Below are 19,147 nucleotides of genomic sequence, written 5' to 3'. Positions count from 1 at the left end.
TTACGACGAAAATCATTTTACGTCGAAACAAATAGAGCATAAATACAGTTTCAAAAAAATGTTAGAGAAATAAGAGAGGAAATTGAGTTTTTTATATCAAAATAATGTTAAGAGCACTAGTAGGAGCTTCTTTTAAACTTTTACTTAAATTAAAGAACTAAAATCACTTTTTGTTTATCTATTTAAATGCAATTCACAATAGCTTTCCTTATCTTTTTCCTATACTATTTAAATATTCTTTAAATTAAATGTTATGAGAAAGAGAGATGAAAGATAAATCATTTAAATATAGTTTCAAAAAAATGTTAGAGAAATAAGAGAGGAAAGAGAGTTTTTTAATTCAAAATAATGTTAAGAGTACTAGAAGGAGATTCCCTAAATCTCATTCCTTCCTTACATTTTGGAAAAACTCCTAAAAAACCATTTGAATTGGATTCTCTTGTTATTTCATAAACTAAAGAAACACCAAGAGAACCAAAAGTTATACCCCACATCTAGAGAAGCAAAAGTAGTTCCCTTAACATTTAAATAATTTCACTTTCATCTGTCTTTATCTTAGCATTTAATTTAAATAATACTTAAATGATATAGGGAAATGATAAAGCTATTGTGGGGGCGCATTTAAATAAGGAATAAAAAAGTATTTTGATTCCTTAAATTGAGAAAAAATTTATATAAAAAAAGCTACTGCTAATGTTCCAAGGGAATCACTTTTATTTCCCTAGATCTAGGGTACAACTTTAGATTCCCTTAGTGTTTATTTCGTTTAGGGAACAACAAGATAATTTAATTCAATAGTGTTTTAAAAAATCTTCCTACATCTAAAAAAGAGAAAGAAATTTAGAGAAGCTGTTGCTAATACTCTTATATCTATCATGATTACTTCTAGAATCCTGGAGGCCATATTGGAGTTCATGTGAGAGGACCTCAAGACCCAATTGAGCACACTTGTTCGAACAAGTGTTCGGCCAGTCCGAACTACATGGCCCACACATGGTCAAGAAAGTGGGTCTATTGGGTCTCTCTCGTAAACTGCCCATATTATTACACCCTATCTCTATTCTGTCAAAGGACTATAATTTCGTATTTCAACTCAACTTCAAAAAAGGTTTAGGGAAAGAAGAGGAGAGAGCAGGAGACATGAAATAGATCATTAAAGATATTTTCTTTCTTCTTTCTTCTCGCTTCTTTATTTCTTATTTAATTTTGTTTTGTGACACATAAAAAACCATGGCAGAAGTGTCCACTTTGTTACAGTGTGTTTAGAAGAAGAAGGTATTTAATTTGTATGAAAAAGTAAAATTAATTTGTATTGTAGTGTATTTTTTTTTTTTTTTTTTTTGAATAGTAATAAAAAAAATTATTGATGAAATATAAAATGTGAAAATGTTTTGAAATTGAATTTTTTTTTAAGAGAAGTGAAAATAATGGAATGGAACCCCTTTCCTTTTCTTTTCTTTTCTTCTCGTGAACTAAACAATGGACCATCACTTTTCTCAACTTTATGTAAAAAAAATCCAAACAAGGAAAATACCCATCTTTTTCCTTTCTTTTTCTTTCCTTTTCCTATTGATAAATCTTATCTTTCCGTTACTTATAAAAATAAAAAATAAAGAGTAATGATTCACTACCACCTAAATATACAACTTTTCACCACCTTCCCTATGTGGCAAGGTGGTCCCCCACCTTAATTTATTTTTAAAAAATAAAAAAACTCAAAAAGTAGTGGGGGACCACCTTGCCACATAGGCAAGATGGTGAAAAGTTGTATATTTAAGTGGCATTGAATCATTACTCAAAAATAAAATCTTATCTTTCCGTCCTTTTCGCTTATAAAGACTTGCAAACATAGTTCCACAATACATAAGCATAATATTTGAACCGAGCGATAGAATGTCTCTCATTAGTTAAATTAAGATTTATATGTAAATACACTCAAATAGGAGGTGGGGTGATTGAGAACTAGCATCGCATTTCGGCATAGATATAAATACCTCGTTACATTTGGCACGGTGCATGAAGACGACTCTATATATATTTGTTTTGGTTGACCCTGCGCTAATCACAGTTCAGTACAAATAGTACAGAGCCATGGATTTCTACTGCCATTGATATAGTCTGGTCTGTTACCGCTATCTCTTTTCCACTCCACACTTCCCTGCCCTTACAGGAAGTTCCATTCAAGTTTTTGCCAGGAAGTACCTTAGCCAGGTCCGATATCTTTGCAGATATCACTGTCTTCGCTGGGTTCAGATTGAAAAATGCAATATATATTTCACCTAGAAAGTAAGAAAGAATAATCATTAAATAGTGTGAAGAATAGAACCTATGCACTTTTTCTTTTCTTTTCTTGTTTTTTCGAAAATTATCTAGCATTTGAGGCATGCGCAGCTAGGAGGCTCTATTCTTTTGAGTTTTCTTTGTTGGTGGGGGAGTCATACCTCTTCTTCCAGTCGCAATCCAAGAACGAGTTCCACCAGAATTGACTTTAGCTGCATGAATGATCAGCTAGTAATTTAAAAATATGAAATAATAGGATTATTAGCAAAATTGCTATTGCAATATTCTAGAAAAAAGGCACAAAGTTTCAAATTTATCACCTTCAACATCATTCACTGTTGCACATAGACCGGAATAGCTATTTACCAGGGTTCCATTGAAGTTCAACTCCCACACCTGCAAAGACTAAATGCATTAGCTTTTGGTATAATTTATAGGTTAAACAATATATTTTCATACCTGAAAAGTTGCCCAAATTTCAAGTTCGTCCCATGAAAATTTTGCATGTCAAATTGGTCGGTGTTTTTCAAAAAGCTTTATTTTGATATTTTTCTCCTACATCATCTACTCGAGACGGATTTGGCAGAAAGGCACATTTTTTAGTAACATGACAAAAAATGTTGAGCAAAAAAAAATTGCCAGATGGGGAGGGGACCCAAATCCATATATAAGGGCAAGGGTTTTGACCAAAATGGATCTTAAGGATGTGCAGAGTAGAGATGAGTCAAAAATGTTGGAGAGGAGGTTGATGTTCCAGGTTTTATCAGAGGGGTTGATTAAGTCATTTATATGCAGGGAAGGGAAGGTTAGGGTTAGGGTTTGGTTTGAAGGAAGGGAGTGTTGGAATCCCACACATTGAGATTCTGCCGGTGGAAATATTCCAGCATGCACATTTCTGCACAAGATCTCTGGTCTTAATGATACCTTTCCAGAGCCATTGGGGCTGTAGGGTCAATGGGGGCAGCCAGAAAGTGGTGGTTTTTGAGGTGTTTAGAATGGAGGGCTTCCACCCAAAGGAGATTCTCTTTAGTGAGTAATTTCCAGCCAAGCTTAGCCAAGAGGGAGGAGTTTTGGAATTCCATGGACCAGATGCCTAAACCACCCAAGGTTTTAGTGCTGCAGATTCTGTTCCAGGTCAATAGGGTGAGGTTGTGTTTCTTGGTAGGGTCAAAACCCCACCAGAATTTCTGAGAGTCAATATCTTTACAAAGAATCTTAAGGATAAGAAAAGTGGACATGGTGTAGCTAGGATGGAGCTGGCAACAGATTTAAGAAGGGTAGTTCTAGCTGCCTGGGAGAGGAGCTTAGCTTTCCAACCAGAGATTTTTTGAAGTATTTTTGTCTTGATATCATCAAAGGCCAGGCTATTATTCTTATGGATGAAGAGGGGAAGCCCAAGGTACCTAGCTTAGCTTTCCAACCAGAGATTTTTTGAAGTATTTTTGTCTCTATATCATCAAAGATTCAAAGGCCAGGCTCTTATTCTTATGGATGAAGAGGGGAAGCCCAAGGTACCTAGCTTTTGGGGAGATGGTATTGAGATTGAGGATGGATTGGACAGACGGGGAAAATTATACGATATTCAGAAAGGATGGAGTGATATTGTATAAGTTGTTTCTTTATCCTCTCAAACAACAAACTAGAGAGGTTGTGCATTGGATAAAAGATTGCAGAAAGTCTGAATGACTGTCCCACACAAGCATTTATACCTAGAACTTATATTATTTTGTACGAAATGTCCCTTGATACACATTTATGAAATAAAAGGACAAAAGATACCTGGTTCGTATCCCATCTGCAAGGTAAAAGAGCACCTCTCTTGAACTCTTTGGAAGTAAGCTTCTGATTTGAAGAAGCACCCAAACAAAAGTCCATTCTGTCAGTTGTTGTTAAATGGAGTTTCCCTTGATATTGCTGTTTGTAAGTCATCCTTTCATGTCTACATCCACATAAATATTATTAATATAAATCTGTAATTTTATTTACATAAAAGTTAAGAAATTAGAATATTAGTAATACTGCAAAAACTATAACAGAAGATTTGAGACAATCCGAGAGAAAGATAAAGCACTATTACAATGGAAAAAGTGCCTCTCTCTTGTATAGGCAAAGCGGTTCTTGGTGTCTGCTTCCTAATTTTTCTTTCCAGCAGATTTTTTCCAGGTCTTGGTTCGAAGCTTGAACATACCAACCAATTGCTTTTGAATTCATGCAGCCTGTGAGGCCCAAAACCTGTGTATCAGATATTTCTACATCTGTTCGAGATCTTGTTGATTGCCAGGCAAGAACGTCGTCTCTACTCTTAGAATCCCTCATACTAGTAATATAAGGAAACTGTACAAGCAACAAAACAATATGTTATCTTACTATTTTTAGACTAATTTTATTTTCCCAGAGAATACAAAGATAGATGAGCACACATGCCTCCATGTTGTTTGAGCTAAAAGAGTTAATCTCCAACAGGGTAGGATTTGTTATGAGATTGTATGTAGTCTCGTCAAGCTTTCTCACATCTCCTCCAAACATGAGAGGAGACTTGGCCATAGACCATAGAGTTATCTGTGAAGATGAAATAAGCAAGGCCAAAACAGAATGCATGGTTATATAAAAGGACATAGAGAACCAACTTATTCGATTTTACATTATACCTGAGTTGTTTGCTCATTTGGGTTAAGGTTAGATCTTCTGTGAGGACCTTCATTCGAACCTAATATTATCAAAATCATACAAGTTAATAGTGGTTTTTTTTTTTAATCTGTCCAGGCTCATTTTCTAATATTAAACAGTTAAATCTAATAATGTATATTTTAGGATTTCTGTAATCTCTAAGGCCCTTAACACATGTACTTTCAAATGCTTTATGATGAATATAACGCGTTTGGGTTAAAGAACAATGTTGTGCTTTTGAAGCTAGGTCACTTGATGTAACGCCCAAGAAAATAAAATGCATATTTTATTTATTAAGGAAATAACGAAATACATAAAATATCCACTAAAGGTAAAAATAAGATGGGGGATGTAAGAAAATGATGTTTTGGAGGAGAAAATGAGAGACTTTGAGCTCGAAATGTGCTCACCTAGCATAGGAAAGAGCTTTCCAAATTGGGGTTATATGCGCGATTTTGACACCCGTAGCAAAAGTAATGATTGATTTACGGTAGCATGCGCAGGCTTAAAAAAGTTGGAGCTAAAGGATATTTGTTTGTACAAAAGTAAGTTTGATTGAACGAATTAACCCTACCACATGTTAGATGGATAAGAAAAATTCGACAGAATCAAACAGAGACAAAATTCGATCGAACGAAAGTAAGTTTGATCCGATGAATTTAGAATTTCCACGTGTCAACTGAAAGAAGAACCTACAACGGAATCGAACAAACATGCGACGAATCGAACAAACACAAATTTCGTTCGATCCAAATCATTTCTATTGAACAAAAATAATATCTCCACGTGTTACTCGACGTGTGGCCGTGTGGGGTTAGGTGGGACGAGACATCGCCTGACAGCATTTAATGCGTGTTTGATCGAACGAAAATAATATCTCTGCGTGTCACTCAACGTGTGGAGTTAGGTGAGAGGCGACGTTCTCTAACGTCATTTAATGACAATTCGATCTATCGAAAATAATTTCGATCGAACGAAATGAATAGTTCACGCAAAAAGTCTATTTAAAGAACAAAATAGAACAAAAATCTTGAGTGTTTTTTAACACTTCGTTTCAAAACAGACAATAAGGGTTTTTGAACAAAAATCCTTGTGAGTTAAGTCAAATCTTGAGTGTTTTAGTGAGGGCTTGTTACATGGAGGATTTTCAGACAGGATTCTCAAGGGATAGCTCTAAGGGTGAGCATTTTTAAGACTAAACTCTGTTTAGTATAGTTGTTGTAATGGTCGAATAAATGCTATAGACTGTGATATTAGTGTGTTAGGGCTGTTTTAGAGTATATAGAACTGCTAACATGCTAAAAAGGACTACAAGCTTAGAAAAATAGATAATGAAGGTTTTGATTTACATATGGAGGTTATATTGAAATGTAGACATGCTAGAGTTGTGTGGTGTGCTGGATAATCGTAATAATGACGAAATATTGTTAGAAGTTTAAATATGATATAAACAATGGTAAAATATTGGCTAGCTATAAAGATGAGATTTTAAACGGTAAACGGGATGTATTATAATTTATGCATGCAAATGGTCTATTATGATTGCTTGAGTTAGAAAAAGATATTGGTAAAGAGAAAAATGAAATTGAGTGAAAAAATCATGTAGGAATTAATCTGACAATAGGTTTTGATCGAACGAAAATATGTTCGATCGAATAAAAATAGGACAAAACTTACGGACTATGGTTTTTTGGACTTTGAACGAACAAACTGGTTTTGTTCGAACGAAATGTCTCATAACAGTTTTGAACAAATAAAGTATAATGTTTTAGCTGTAAATAATGTAGACGAGTTGGAGCACGTGCTTGAAAGTTCAAATCAGTTTGTAAAACTTATTGACCCTTCACTTGAGTATTTTATTGCATAAAAATGTATATATGTTTTCATTGGTGATTATGAGCATTGTGTATTTTGGAATATAATTATAAAAATTATGTTGCTATGATATATCACATGTGCTTAATGTAAATGTGTTTGAAAGAAAATGTGTTAAGAAAGGAAATGAATTTTAAGGGAACAACAATGATTGTAAATTTTGTAATTTGTGGAATATGCAATCTGTGAAAACGTTTTTATAAAAGATGGGTACCCCGTGGTTAAGTAGAGTTATACACTTGACACCCCAAAGTTAGGAAGGGGGGAATAAAGTTTCTTACCAACTCGGCGGTTAAGTAAAGTTATATACTTAGCACCTCGAAGCTATAAGAGGGATAAAATAGAAGCAACCCGGCAGTTAAGTGGGGGATAAAACCTATGAGCGTTGCTTCTATATAATTACACTCATATCGTTACTGAAAATGTATACGTAGTGTTGTATTATAGATTATAGGTTTTAGTGTTGTAATAACGATATGAGTGTAATTATATAGATGTATTTTCAGTAACAACTCTAGAATGTTATGATTCTGAGAGAGTATGTGGTTTCAAAATTAAAAGAAAATTTGTGCACGGTAATTCCCACTGCATGAGTTTTATTATGTAGGAGCGTCATGCGGAAAATTAGACATTTTCCACTCACGACTTGTTTTGAAAGCAAGGGCGTTACACCTGATCTAGATATACTTTTGTTCTAGTAAAAAGTGCTTGGACTTAGAATGGTGACTGCTTTGTTTGTAGAAAATCAAGTGATGCATAGCTAGGGACGGAACTAGAAATTTTAACTAAAGGGGGCCGAACTATATTAAAAAAATTTCAGGGGACCATCATTAATAAATAAATAAAAATTCCCCTAAAAAAAATTTCTTAACACTTTTTTTTTGGGGGGGGGGATGCCAATCCCCACACCCCGGGCCCCTTAGGTCCGTCCATGTGCACACTTGAGTACATGGACATATTTGACACTCAAAAACTGCTAGGTCACCAACTCCTCAATGTAACAGCAAGTATTGAGTTTATCGATATATCTAATGGTGCTCTGTCCTAGCCAAGTGATTTCTGGTTCATTTGATCTTACCAACCCCCTGAAAGTAACAGTCAAAAAATTCTTCATCAGATATATGAAGGAAAGACAGAAGGCAAATTAACCTGGATCAGTAAGCCATCCTAGAGGTAGCATATCCAAGTCAGGCCATGACTTCCCCAGCAAGCCCTTCGCTCCTATCATACTAGCGATAGAAAAGTCCCTGACAAAGAATTAAGTAATTTGTATTGTATATTCCAAGAGCACCAAATGGAAAAGAAATAATGATTGAAATGTAACATCGACTCCAAAATTCATGAACAGAAACAGAAGTTTCTTTTCACCTCGTAACATCAAAATGGGCCATGACATCTCCCCAGGAATCCCAATCATCCCCAGTTATCCGGTACATGTTGGCTAGTCCACTCACATCCTTGGCCATTGCTGGCGTCACGCTGGTTCCAGGAGACAGAGAATACAATATGGGGCGGTCAAGTTGCTTCAGAACCTGTGCAAAGGCACACCTTTACTAGGTCAACCATGTAAACTTTAGCCAAAATATTGTAGATGTGGCAGTAATGGAGGGAGGGAGAAAAAGTAGGGGGGGGGGGGGGGGGTACTGCAGCTTACTTCTGACACAAAGCTTATTTCATTTATATCCAAGTCATCACCAAACACACAGTCATGTTTCACTGCAAGAAAACAGAACCAATTAATATCAAACCTAGGCAGTGAAAAGATAAAAATTGAGCTGCCAATATCAAGTGACTGCCCAATTTGTTGCAATTGGCAGTCGATGCAATCATACGATTGTAGAAGGTTATGATTGTACATTTGTACTACATGCAAAACTCAAAATGGAGTTTGACATGCATAAATCCTTAAGATTAGGGAGAGAACTAGGACTTTAACTCTAGAGGGGCTAGACTGCGTTAAATTTTTTTTTGGAGGCCATCATAATAAAGTTAGAAAAGAAAAAAGAAGACCCTAAATATGCTAAAAGTTTTTTTTTTAAACAATTTTGGTGTGGGAGGAGTGGGGGCTGGGAGTGGCCTCGGTCCATCCCTGCTTAAGATGTCCAAGACATACTAACTAATACTAATCCTAGAGTACGTATAGTGGCAAGGTATAAAGACTAAGCAGAACAACATTCTGTTAACAATAGTAAATTACCAAAATCAACTCCCCATTCAGCATACTGTTCATAAAGTGACCTCAAGAAGGCTCTTCCTGCTCCCAACTTGGTATCAACGCTCATGAAACCGTGTTGCATCCATGCACATGCCCTTTCCTTAATCCCAATATCTTTTGCGCTCCACTTTCGGCCAGACTCTTCATAAGCACCTCCCTAGGTGAAAATTAAAATAAAATTAAGCAATGATTACTAATGCTCACTCTTCACACTTGCTCAACTAGTTGCATTAGATATTCCCGTTACATTATTTATATTTTTGAGGATTAAACTTCAAATTATGTGTGCATCCTGGTTCTTTCAAAAGGAAACTATAGTAAATGAAGCATCCTCCCCCCCCCCCCCCCCTCCCTTTTTCTCCTTATTTTCCAAAGTATGAGCTATGGAGGGAATACAGAGCAATACCGAGATAGTGTCCAAGATAGGGGTGTTTGCGTTCACTGCCTGTGTACTTATTCCTCTCATAACATGAATCCCAAACTTCAAACCCATGTTATGCACTTTCTTAGCTACTTCAGTGAACCCCTTTCCGCCTTTGGAGGAAGGCCACCTATCTGGGTCAGGAATCATCCTCCCCCATTCGTCAATTACATCAAATCCAAGAGAATCAGGGTAAGCACCTTTGACCTTTCTCCTATACCAAAGATAATCCACCACAACATACTACATTGACAAAAAACAAAAAAACAAAAAAAAGTAAATAAGTTATACACATTATATACAGATACTTGTCAATGGAAGAAAAGAGGCAAACACCTATTTAATCCCTGAAAAATACACAATTTTCAAATTTGGTTCCTTCAATTTAAAAAGTTGCAATTAAAGTCCAAACTAATTTAGAAAGCTTCAATTGGAGTCTTATCGTCAATTAACAAATAGAAAATCACTGATGTATCGTGTTAATTTCATGTAAAACCTAACGTAACTAATGGAAATCCATTTGCACGTTTACCTCACCTAAGAAAAGCCATTTTTTAAAAAAATATTTGAGAACTTGATTGCAACTCTCTGAACTTTAGGATCAAAATCGAAACCTCATGTATTTCACAAGAATCAAAATAACTATGAATTATAGTCATCGGCAGTCTTAATACCTCATACCCATGAGGGCGTAAACGGTTAGATACGATTTCAGCACTTTGCAAGAATTCTTCTTCAGAAATTGTCCAGCAAAAGGAATCGTAGGAGTTCCAACCTCTAGGTGGGAAGCTAGCATGTTCTGGCTCGCCATCGGATAGAGCTTCAGAGGATGATCTGAAATAGAATTGTTTATACACATTATTTTCTTCATAAAAACTGGTAAAAATCAGTCACGCAACCTTAAGAAACAAATATACTACTCCGAAGTTTCCTAAAGAAATGTTGTAACTGAGGTTTGTCAATTGTCTGTGTTTCTATTCTCATTAACGTACGAGAAACGGTTAATAGATAATAATCATGCTTATCTTCGAACACTGGGCAGTTGATCGCACAATCGTGAAGCAAAATGCGCATGCAATTGTAAGAGATACGAAGAGATTAGAAGAGGCACCTTGGATTTAGAAGAGGGATGAGAAAAGGGATAGAGATGAAGACGAAGACCTTCATTGTTCACTGGCGTGGGTGTCCCAGCTACTGGTCCGGCCGAGTGATCAATCATTTGCGTAATTAAATACTTGGAGCGCATTTATTACTAATGGAAAATTAAGCAGCGTGTCGTGGAGTTAGCGACGCTAATGACGTGTTACCGTCTGAATTGGCAAACGCAGAGCGTTCAGTTTCTTGCAACAAAAAGAATGACAAAAAAAGAATCTCGTCCGGCGTCTCAGACTCTCAGACGAAGGAGCGATGAGTGACCGCATAAACTGGCTTGGAAGACCAAATTGGAATTCATTTCAGACAGTATTAAAATCGTGTGTTCTAATTGAACAAAAGTTTTAGCTTTGAGTAAGGTTTGTCACCCTTATTGCTTTTGAAATTGTTCTCTTTTTTAAGTGGCAATAAAAAAAAAAAAAGCATTTAAAATGTCACATTAACCAATGTAAAATGTGTGCAATTAGCATTGAGTAATGATTCAATGCTACCTAAATATACAACTTTTTACCACCTTGCCTATGTGACAAAGTAGTTCCCCACTACTTTTTGAATTTTTTTATTTTTTAAAAATAAATTAAGGTGAAGAACCACCTTGCCATATAGATAAAGTGGTGAAAAGTTGTATATTTAGGTGGTAGTGAATCATTACTCATTAGCATTACTCAATGAGAAATATTTAGTTTTATTTTCTAATACATCTCTTGTACATCTTCGTAGAAAAGATATACAAATCTACTATTGAATATGTGAGTTCCACATATTTAATGATAACTTTGTAAAAGAGATATATAAGAGACTGATAACTTTGTAAAAGAGATATATAAGAGACTGTAAAAAAGAATAACACAAAACACATCTCTTACTCTTTTAGCTAACCTAACAAAAATGGGAATTGGAAAATTCGACATACAATTAAATGAAATATGATTGCATGATTTTGTAACCTAATGGCATTTTATACTCCCTTTGGGTCTGAGGTTCAGTGAAAGACATCTTCTCGGATTATACTTTACAAGATCACAAATGATACATGACAAATCATGTAATGCTTTGCGCCAAAAACTGGATAAAATGATCCAACATTCTAAAGTCAAAACTGCCGAGTCTCTCCCCCCAAAGAAGATACAACAGACGATCATAGAATGAGAACTCTTAACAAAGATTGTATTGGAAGTTCACTCCTGCGGCCAGTACCTCCAGCGCATATCCAAGTTCCTCCACCTCAAAACTGTCAGCAACTTGGTCCAGATTTTTCTTTCATTCCTTGTAGCTAAAACAACTCTCGCTTTTCGAATGAGAACGTGCAGGTTGTTGAAAGAGATACTCCAGATAAATCTGAGTGTGAAACATTCGTATGTAGAAATCCTTTTGGTCACGCTTTACACATGCAAGGAGTGAGAGGGTTCTCCCAGAGGTCATAGTTTGGAAAGGTCTCTTCAGGCAATCCAGTCCGTGTCTGGTGGGTAACAACCACATCCTCAACAAAGCCCGCCCAGCCCATGTAGGGGTCGCCAAAAGATTTAGACATAAGCCCCTTATCCGGTTTTATAGATTTTTGACGGTGCCCCATGTACCTGCGTGCCCCAATTATAAGTTTAGCAAAGTTGCCTCCATGGGTCATCACAAATACATCAGACTTCAAGCAGACCAAGAAGTCGAGGGCTGCTAAGCTTGTCACATGCTTCCGGAAACCAACTAACTCCTCCTTAGTTGCCAACTCCTCTTTTGTAACCTGTTATAAAACACTCAAAATAAGCATATTAATTAAGAAAAGAAAATGAATGACAACCTAACAGGAGTCTTCCCTCTCCCAAATCCTTTTTTTTTCCATGAAAACAGAACCAAAAAGCCATCTGACTTCTACGCCCTATAATGCCTTAAAATTTCTGAAATTTTCTGTTGGTTGTGATCCAAGACATACACGATATCATCCAAAAAAAAATTTCAGAATTGACTGTCACACCATCCAAAAAATTAAAAACTATTATGAGACCGCACATCATCAAACCAAGTTCTGTGGGTAAATGAAATAACATAATAAGTTATATCTACCAAATTCGGGAACATGTTCCTGAGGGGCGCCATCCTGTTATGTCCACCGTAGACCTGTCCTGAAGCAACATAAATTTGAGTTTCCTTAGGATAGCCCATTGCCCGAAGAAGCACAGCAACTTCTCCGGGCTCAAGAGGGCATCTTCCTTCCTTCCGCTTCTGAAGGGCCAAATTCCATAGATGGGAACCATTCTGCATATCAAATCACCAAAAGTTGAGAAACATGTGAGCAATGTTTCTATTAACTTCTACCCAGAAACCCGACGAAGTAGTATCATTCCTGGTCACCTTATAACGTCGAGGCCATTCCTTCTTTCTGTATTCTGCCATTTTGGCTTTCTCCTCCCTTGTTCCCACAAAATCGCAAAAAGATAGGCCTACCATCCCTTTCTCGAATCGAAGATGAAGAGCCCTATTTAAGGTAAATTGTTAGTACAGTTGAGATAATAACAAGACCCAGGATATTGTTCAGCAAACTTACAGACCAATTTCACATACATATAATTTGAACTGCCTGTGCGGTTTCTCATCCTTGATGCCAGTAAATCAGCCATCTGCTCTATCTCAGGAAGAAATTTCAGGGCATGATAATTGACCCTGCACCTTAGCCTGTTGATTTCTGGAGGGACATTGTCATACCTGAACCCAAATGATCGGCAGGTTGTAATCATTCAATTTTTTTGGATGAGTGCAGAACTGTGACTGCAGTCAAACATCAATAAAAAATAAATAAAAATAAAAAATTCATGACTTACCCAAGCCGATCCACAAAAGGTTTTAGTGCCATTATCTTTTTCTCCTTTATTCGGGGAAGAACATTGTCAATGTAAAATTGTGCTGGTGCATACTTCGGAATGTTTTTTACTGTCCGTCTGTAGAGCATAACAGAAATTTTGTAATCAATACCAGTTGTAACCAATTGACATCAATTAAATATCAAGATAATATGTTTTTATTAGTTTAAAATTGTTGGCATTATAATTTATAAGGTCAATGCAGACATTTTGTATCCACTGAAACCTTAAATAAACTATCTTGAAGTCCTATGTGAAAGATCTTTCGGTCCCTATATGACCGTCATTAAAAGCAACATCGGTTACACTGAAGAGTACTCCGAATGAACAATTTCATCTATAGACATATCTCATAAATTTAGCGCAAAGATATATTTTGACCGACCAGATTTTGTCAAATATACAAGATAAAGGACAACAATTTATAAATCCTGGAGCGGAAGAACATGTGCTTTATTGACTTCAGGGTTCTTGTATTTGTTAATAGCTCTAAACCAGAAACATAAGAAGCCATCAAACCTTATACTTGTAAAAAGCTCCGATTTGTCAGTAAACCAGTCAGGGATATCACGAACAATTCGCACATCATTCTTCAGGTAGTCAATGAAATGATCTACATCAAAGATGTCTTCAAATTTCCTGCAGAAATTTATAGAGAAGAGTAAACATAGATGTTCCAGAAAAAACATTACCACGCAATGCCCATGAGCTATGGCTTAAATGGCACTTCCTCCACTATAAGAATGAGGTGAAGGATGAGGTCGTGGTTCAAGACCCACTAGGTCATGGAGGAATGGGTGGCGGTGGCAGCATCGTTGCTAGTGAGAGTGGTTTTGGTAGGCAAAATGGAAACAGTTGTGATGGGGATTTTGGAGGTGTTGAAAAAGGGAGGCACAAGTGCATGTGAGAATAACGTTGGAGACAAAAGACACTGCTTCTAATAGTGGCGTACTTTATATAATCATGATGGAGGCGATTTGGCTGTGGCTACCACAAAGACACTTTCCATGACGGGAGTGTGAGTGCCAGTGGATTTGGAAATTTAAGTTCTAGTGTGGTGCTAACAGTGGTAGGTATTCTTGGAGGGTTGAGGATAATAACAATGCAATTGTCATTGTATCAAACTTGAAATATCCTTATTAAGTCCTAATCAGGTATTAAAGATGGGGAACCTAGAATTCAAACAAGGAATTGAAAACTTTCATTTAATTCAAAAAGAATCCCATAACAAAAGAAATAAAAGTTGGGAACCAATTAGATTCTAATTATGAACTCGAATTCCTCTCCAACACAATACAGGCTAAAGTAACAAGATTAATTAGCTGCTTAGAGAATAAAAGCTGTATTATTACAACATAGTTTTTTCAGATTTTGTTGTATATGAGTAAAAGATGACTGTTTGAAAGGCACAATGATGATACATATTCGCATCATTCACCAGAATCTGTCAGATGTCTCACCTTCTAGAACTTCAGAAACTTATGTACAAAACGGGAAAGGCTGACACATAGAAGCGAGGATTTGTCGAGAGTCAATGTTAACACTATACTTAGTGCTTTTCTTTATTTTTTCCAACTATGGATATTTCTTGTCGTTGCAAAGGCTAATCCTGATAAACATGAAATTACGATGGGCAAAAAGTTCTTTAATGACAAAATCAGTTTTCAATTTTTATAGCATATAAAAGGAAAACAATTGAAGGTGAAAACTTTTGAAGTTTCAATTTTCCATGACATAATGGAAATGGGAACATTAGTTTTTTTGATAAGTATAAATGGGAAGATTAGTATCATAGACTACGTACTCCCATTGTTTATTTATACTTAAATGACTCAGTGAGTATATGGGCTACAACATGCAAATGTACAGCAGTATCAGTCAAGATGTCTCACGTTTGGTCTTTCCAGATCTGGTCTTGTTTCAACACTGGCAAAATAAGGGTGGAATTCATTATCTTAGCCACTGCAACTGCATTGCATATCTGCACGCAAGAAAGATTCAGAAAGGTAGATTGTTGTCAGTTTATCAGCCATTTGATATATAAACATAAAGTGATGCTCTATATATTGCTAAACAGAAGAATCATCTTAAATCTTGCTTGACCAAATATATAGTGGGGAATAAAGTGAGGCTAAGCAATAAATTGCAGCGCCAGTTTAAAAGATTAAACACGATAGAAATGGTACTATAATCATCAATTTTGTGAGTCACATCTAGTTGGTTAATTTCACTAATTGAGTTATATATCTTAACCATTAATCCTCAAATCATGACCATGAAGGAACAATTTTACTTAATCACATGCATATACTCCACCAGACTAATGTCAAATTTGACCCATATAGTTCACTTTAACTTTTCTCAACACAGTTATGTTGAAAAACCATGATATACCCCACCAAGTATATGAGGAGAGTACGGGCATATATGCGAACAATTAATATGTGCAGATTTTTTTTAAGTAGACGTTAAATTAATAATTTTGGAATGTCATACAATAAATGTGTAGATTAACAACAACGTAAAGATAAAGGAGCTATCTTAATCAAATTAGAATTTTTCAGCAAAGAAATCATACAGCAATTCTTTGCTGATTTAGACCGCCCTCAGCATAGATGAATATATAGCCATTTGTTTCATTTTCAGAAGGAATATCTGCAAAGAGCCAACAAAGTTGCTAGGATAAAAAGGAACGTAAATGAACAGCAAAAGAGAAGCTAAACTTGGAACTAGTAATCGAGAATTTTAAAAATAACCATACCAAAAGAAGGTGGGGAGAATAAATAACATTTAGATCCTTTCTTACATAAACAAGACAAGCTCAATCCAGGTTTAAATGCAAATCCTATTCAACACATTCTTTACTACAAGTCCAATCATACAATTTTAAGGAAGGACAAAGGAAATATATCCTCATAATAGAATTTCAGTGTTAAGGCAACAAATATGTGATACCCGATTCCTGTGTGGCATAACGAAAAGCAGAAATTGCTTAGAATATTACCATAGAGCAACCTAGAGAAGTTTTACAAGGAAAAGAGAAAAAGAAAAAAAAAAATCCATTCACACCAAAATAAGGAGTTATGGCAACTGATGAATCCCAGTAATGCACTAAGGCACTAAATTCTCTTCCAAATGTCATATAGGCCCCAGAACATTAAATAGCAACCCAACTTAATTATGATGGATCCCACCCAAAGCATACCACATTTTCTAGTTAGATAAATGGACTCTAGATCTTACATTAGGTAGAAAAAAGGCAAATTAAAAGTAAATTTCCTGAATGGAACTATCCTTCCCAGTTCCACACATGTTTTACCAACATGGCCCTATGAACTGGAGAAGATGATCCCCATATACATTATTCAGCAAAACAGAATGTCACCTGATATTCCACCATCACGGCGCTCAGCACAAGGCTTCCAGGATGTGGTGGCAGAGTAAGGGTTCTTCCAGAGTGAAGGGGCTTCCTTGACCTAAAAATAGCATAAGATAGACCTTCGGCACAAATCAACAAGCATATTGTGAGCAAAAGGAAAGAAATGACCAAAAGAAGGTCACTTAAGAACTTACATAGGGGCAGTGAAGAACAATCCCATCTTTTTTACACAAGTAGGGGGCATTCTACAATACATTGAAAGCAAAGTCAGTTGTGCGGTTTATGAAGGCAAGAATCATATTTGAGAATGCCAAAGCCAAATTATTTTTTATCTGTATTTCTCAGTATTAGCAATTTAGCAGCACTCGCGACCTTTTCATTCATGATAAATGCATGCATTCAGTATCTATGAAAGAAAGTCCACGAGGTAAAGATAATTGCCAGAATAAGAAGCTAGAAGCATGACAATTGCTGAAACTCTATGAGATCACATAAGACAGTACATCTTATTTGAAGTTGCACAACCGTACATAACCCAAAACAGATCAATAAATATGAATGCAATAAATCATCTCTGAGATGCATCCACATAAGGCCAACTTGCATGCTTTAAAACCAATCCAGTTCAGAAGAGTGACACTAATGAGCTTACCAATTCAAAACTTCAAAAGCCAAAGCATGTTTTAAATTTTAATGCAATATATGTTAATGCAAACAAATCTCCTTAAATGAATACATTGGTTGATGCAGATTAGCATCCAAACCTCCTAAAATCAAATCATTCATAGTCAAGATTCAACTAAACTCCGACTATTTGCTGACAAAACATTTATACGTCATTAAATATCACTGGAACAAAATAATAGAAAATAAACAATTAAAAAACCACTCAATAATGCCTAATTCAGTGATTTGCCTCACTGGAGTCAGACTGTTTGAATTTCATCCGAAATCCAATTTTCGTTTGTTTTCCACATTTTCTGAACAACCAAACACAAGCAATAGGCGAGGAAAAACGGAGAGCGCACAGCTCTACAAATCTAATTCCAAAGTGTAGAGCATCAGGGAATAAGAGTACTAACCAACCGGTTCACGATTGAGAAAACTGAAATCGCACCAGCGAGAACGAGAACGAATAGGAAGAACAGCGAGATCCTGGAGTTGTACGGGGAAACCCTAGCGTCGTCACTCAAGAAAGGGCATAGGGACTGGAAATTGTACCAGGACGGACGGTCACGATCCTTCGAGGCGTGGCGATCGTGATCGTCGTCGTCGTTGGGCTGGCTATCGGGAAACATAGGGGACGAGACGTCGTCGCGCTTCATCGGAGACGAAGAGGCTCGGCCCCCGATCGAGCTAGAGTGCCTGAGCTCAACCATGGCTCGCTTTGGACTGAAAGCCAGCTTTATATTTTTGACCTTTTTCCTCTTTTTTCTTTCTTTTCTTTTCCTCTTTGCTCTGGTTTGTGCTACCGGTGACTGTCAATTGTGTGGAACGTTCTTCTCCTTTATATGCGGTCCATGTGAGTTCAGATCGAGAGGAGCTCTGACCCTTTAAATGCTGGATATGTAATTTCGTGGATATGCTCAGGGCATTTGGTCATTGAACTGCATTGATTCGGAACAACATTTATAACATGGTGTCTTTTCATTGTCACTGAAATCCACATAATGATCATGATTGATCTGAGTTGGATTTAGTGCTTTACAATCAAAATATTATCGTTATTAAATTTTGCCTGGCCTTAACAGATGATAAAATCAGTGGTTGACTCCATGTTTAATAGGATCCGTCTTTTAATTGAATTCTTAATGTACAAAATATGGTGAAATATTCAATCCAATCCGACAATCTTTATTGTCATACTCTCGATCAAATGATAAAAATGTGTACTTTCAATTTTGGATAAGCATACTTTTTCATTTAAAAGTGAAATGGAGATATTTATTTCAAATAATAGGTTTAGATTTTTCATTATAATTTTCATTTGTTTTGGCCTAAAATATTTTTCTGAAAAATATTTGTTTGTATTCTTTGATGTTTGGTGCAACTGAAAATAATAGTTAAATTGAAAATATTTTTAGTTTGACCAAAAAACTTATTTAGTTTCGAAAAATTATTTCAATTTTTAAATTTCGTGAATCAATTTTTGAGTTTGAGTTTTTCATTCTCAAACTGTCGGATTATTGCTGAACCACCATGAAGCAAGTACCGAGTCATCATCGGATCATCATTGAGCCACTTCGGAATACCGTGAGCTACCCCGGACCACCCTCAAGCCACCATTAGACCACCTCAAGCCACCACAG

At 36.1% G+C, this 19,147-nt stretch overlaps 2 protein-coding genes across 2 annotated transcripts; both read right to left on the bottom strand.

Annotated features, from left to right (window-relative positions):
* Positions 1-1,870: 1,870 nt before the first annotated feature.
* Positions 1,871-10,856, bottom strand: LOC133865876 (alpha-galactosidase). Its single transcript, XM_062302386.1, has 14 exons — positions 10,570-10,856; positions 10,133-10,292; positions 9,444-9,701; positions 9,020-9,194; positions 8,477-8,538; positions 8,191-8,354; positions 7,972-8,069; positions 4,929-4,987; positions 4,705-4,839; positions 4,358-4,614; positions 4,060-4,219; positions 2,601-2,676; positions 2,442-2,492; positions 1,871-2,279 (listed from the first exon to the last, which is right to left on the bottom strand). Exons 1-14 carry the CDS (start codon positions 10,623-10,625, stop codon positions 2,059-2,061), a joined length of 1,932 nt encoding a protein of 643 aa, XP_062158370.1. The 5' UTR covers positions 10,626-10,856; the 3' UTR covers positions 1,871-2,058.
* Positions 10,857-11,545: 689 nt separating this feature from the next.
* Positions 11,546-18,398, bottom strand: LOC133865865 (protein PECTIC ARABINOGALACTAN SYNTHESIS-RELATED). Its single transcript, XM_062302375.1, has 11 exons — positions 17,921-18,398; positions 17,033-17,083; positions 16,845-16,935; positions 16,038-16,114; positions 15,352-15,440; positions 13,979-14,098; positions 13,421-13,537; positions 13,164-13,304; positions 12,954-13,077; positions 12,666-12,857; positions 11,546-12,345 (listed from the first exon to the last, which is right to left on the bottom strand). Exons 1-11 carry the CDS (start codon positions 18,215-18,217, stop codon positions 11,986-11,988), a joined length of 1,659 nt encoding a protein of 552 aa, XP_062158359.1. The 5' UTR covers positions 18,218-18,398; the 3' UTR covers positions 11,546-11,985.
* Between the last annotated feature and the right edge of the window lie 749 nt (positions 18,399-19,147).

This window comes from Alnus glutinosa, chromosome 1 (assembly GCF_958979055.1).
Source record: "Alnus glutinosa chromosome 1, dhAlnGlut1.1, whole genome shotgun sequence".
In the NCBI taxonomy this organism is placed as follows: Eukaryota; Viridiplantae; Streptophyta; class Magnoliopsida; order Fagales; family Betulaceae; genus Alnus; species Alnus glutinosa.
The sequence above is the reverse complement of the archived record's forward strand: the minus strand, read 5'-3'. Positions and strand labels throughout refer to the sequence as shown.

What these genes read in the sequence shown, in the direction of transcription:
- LOC133865876 (XM_062302386.1), bottom strand. Translation starts at nt 10,625, where the DNA reads ATGAAGGTCTTCGTCTTCATCTCTATCCCTTTTCTCATCCCTCTTCTA. An exon ending in ATCCCTCTTCTAAATCCAAG is followed by an intron (nt 10,293 to 10,569) that starts GTGCCTCTTCTA and finishes ATTCTATTTCAG; the next exon opens with ATCATCCTCTGAAGCTCTAT. An exon ending in TTAGCTCAAACAACATGGAG is followed by an intron (nt 4,615 to 4,704) that starts GCATGTGTGCTC and finishes TTGCTTGTACAG; the next exon opens with TTTCCTTATATTACTAGTAT.
- LOC133865865 (XM_062302375.1), bottom strand. Translation starts at nt 18,217, where the DNA reads ATGGTTGAGCTCAGGCACTCTAGCTCGATCGGGGGCCGAGCCTCTTCG. An exon ending in CCGTGATGGTGGAATATCAG is followed by an intron (nt 16,115 to 16,844) that starts GTGACATTCTGT and finishes GGCTCTTTGCAG; the next exon opens with ATATTCCTTCTGAAAATGAA. An exon ending in AATGGCCTCGACGTTATAAG is followed by an intron (nt 12,858 to 12,953) that starts GTGACCAGGAAT and finishes TTTGATATGCAG; the next exon opens with AATGGTTCCCATCTATGGAA.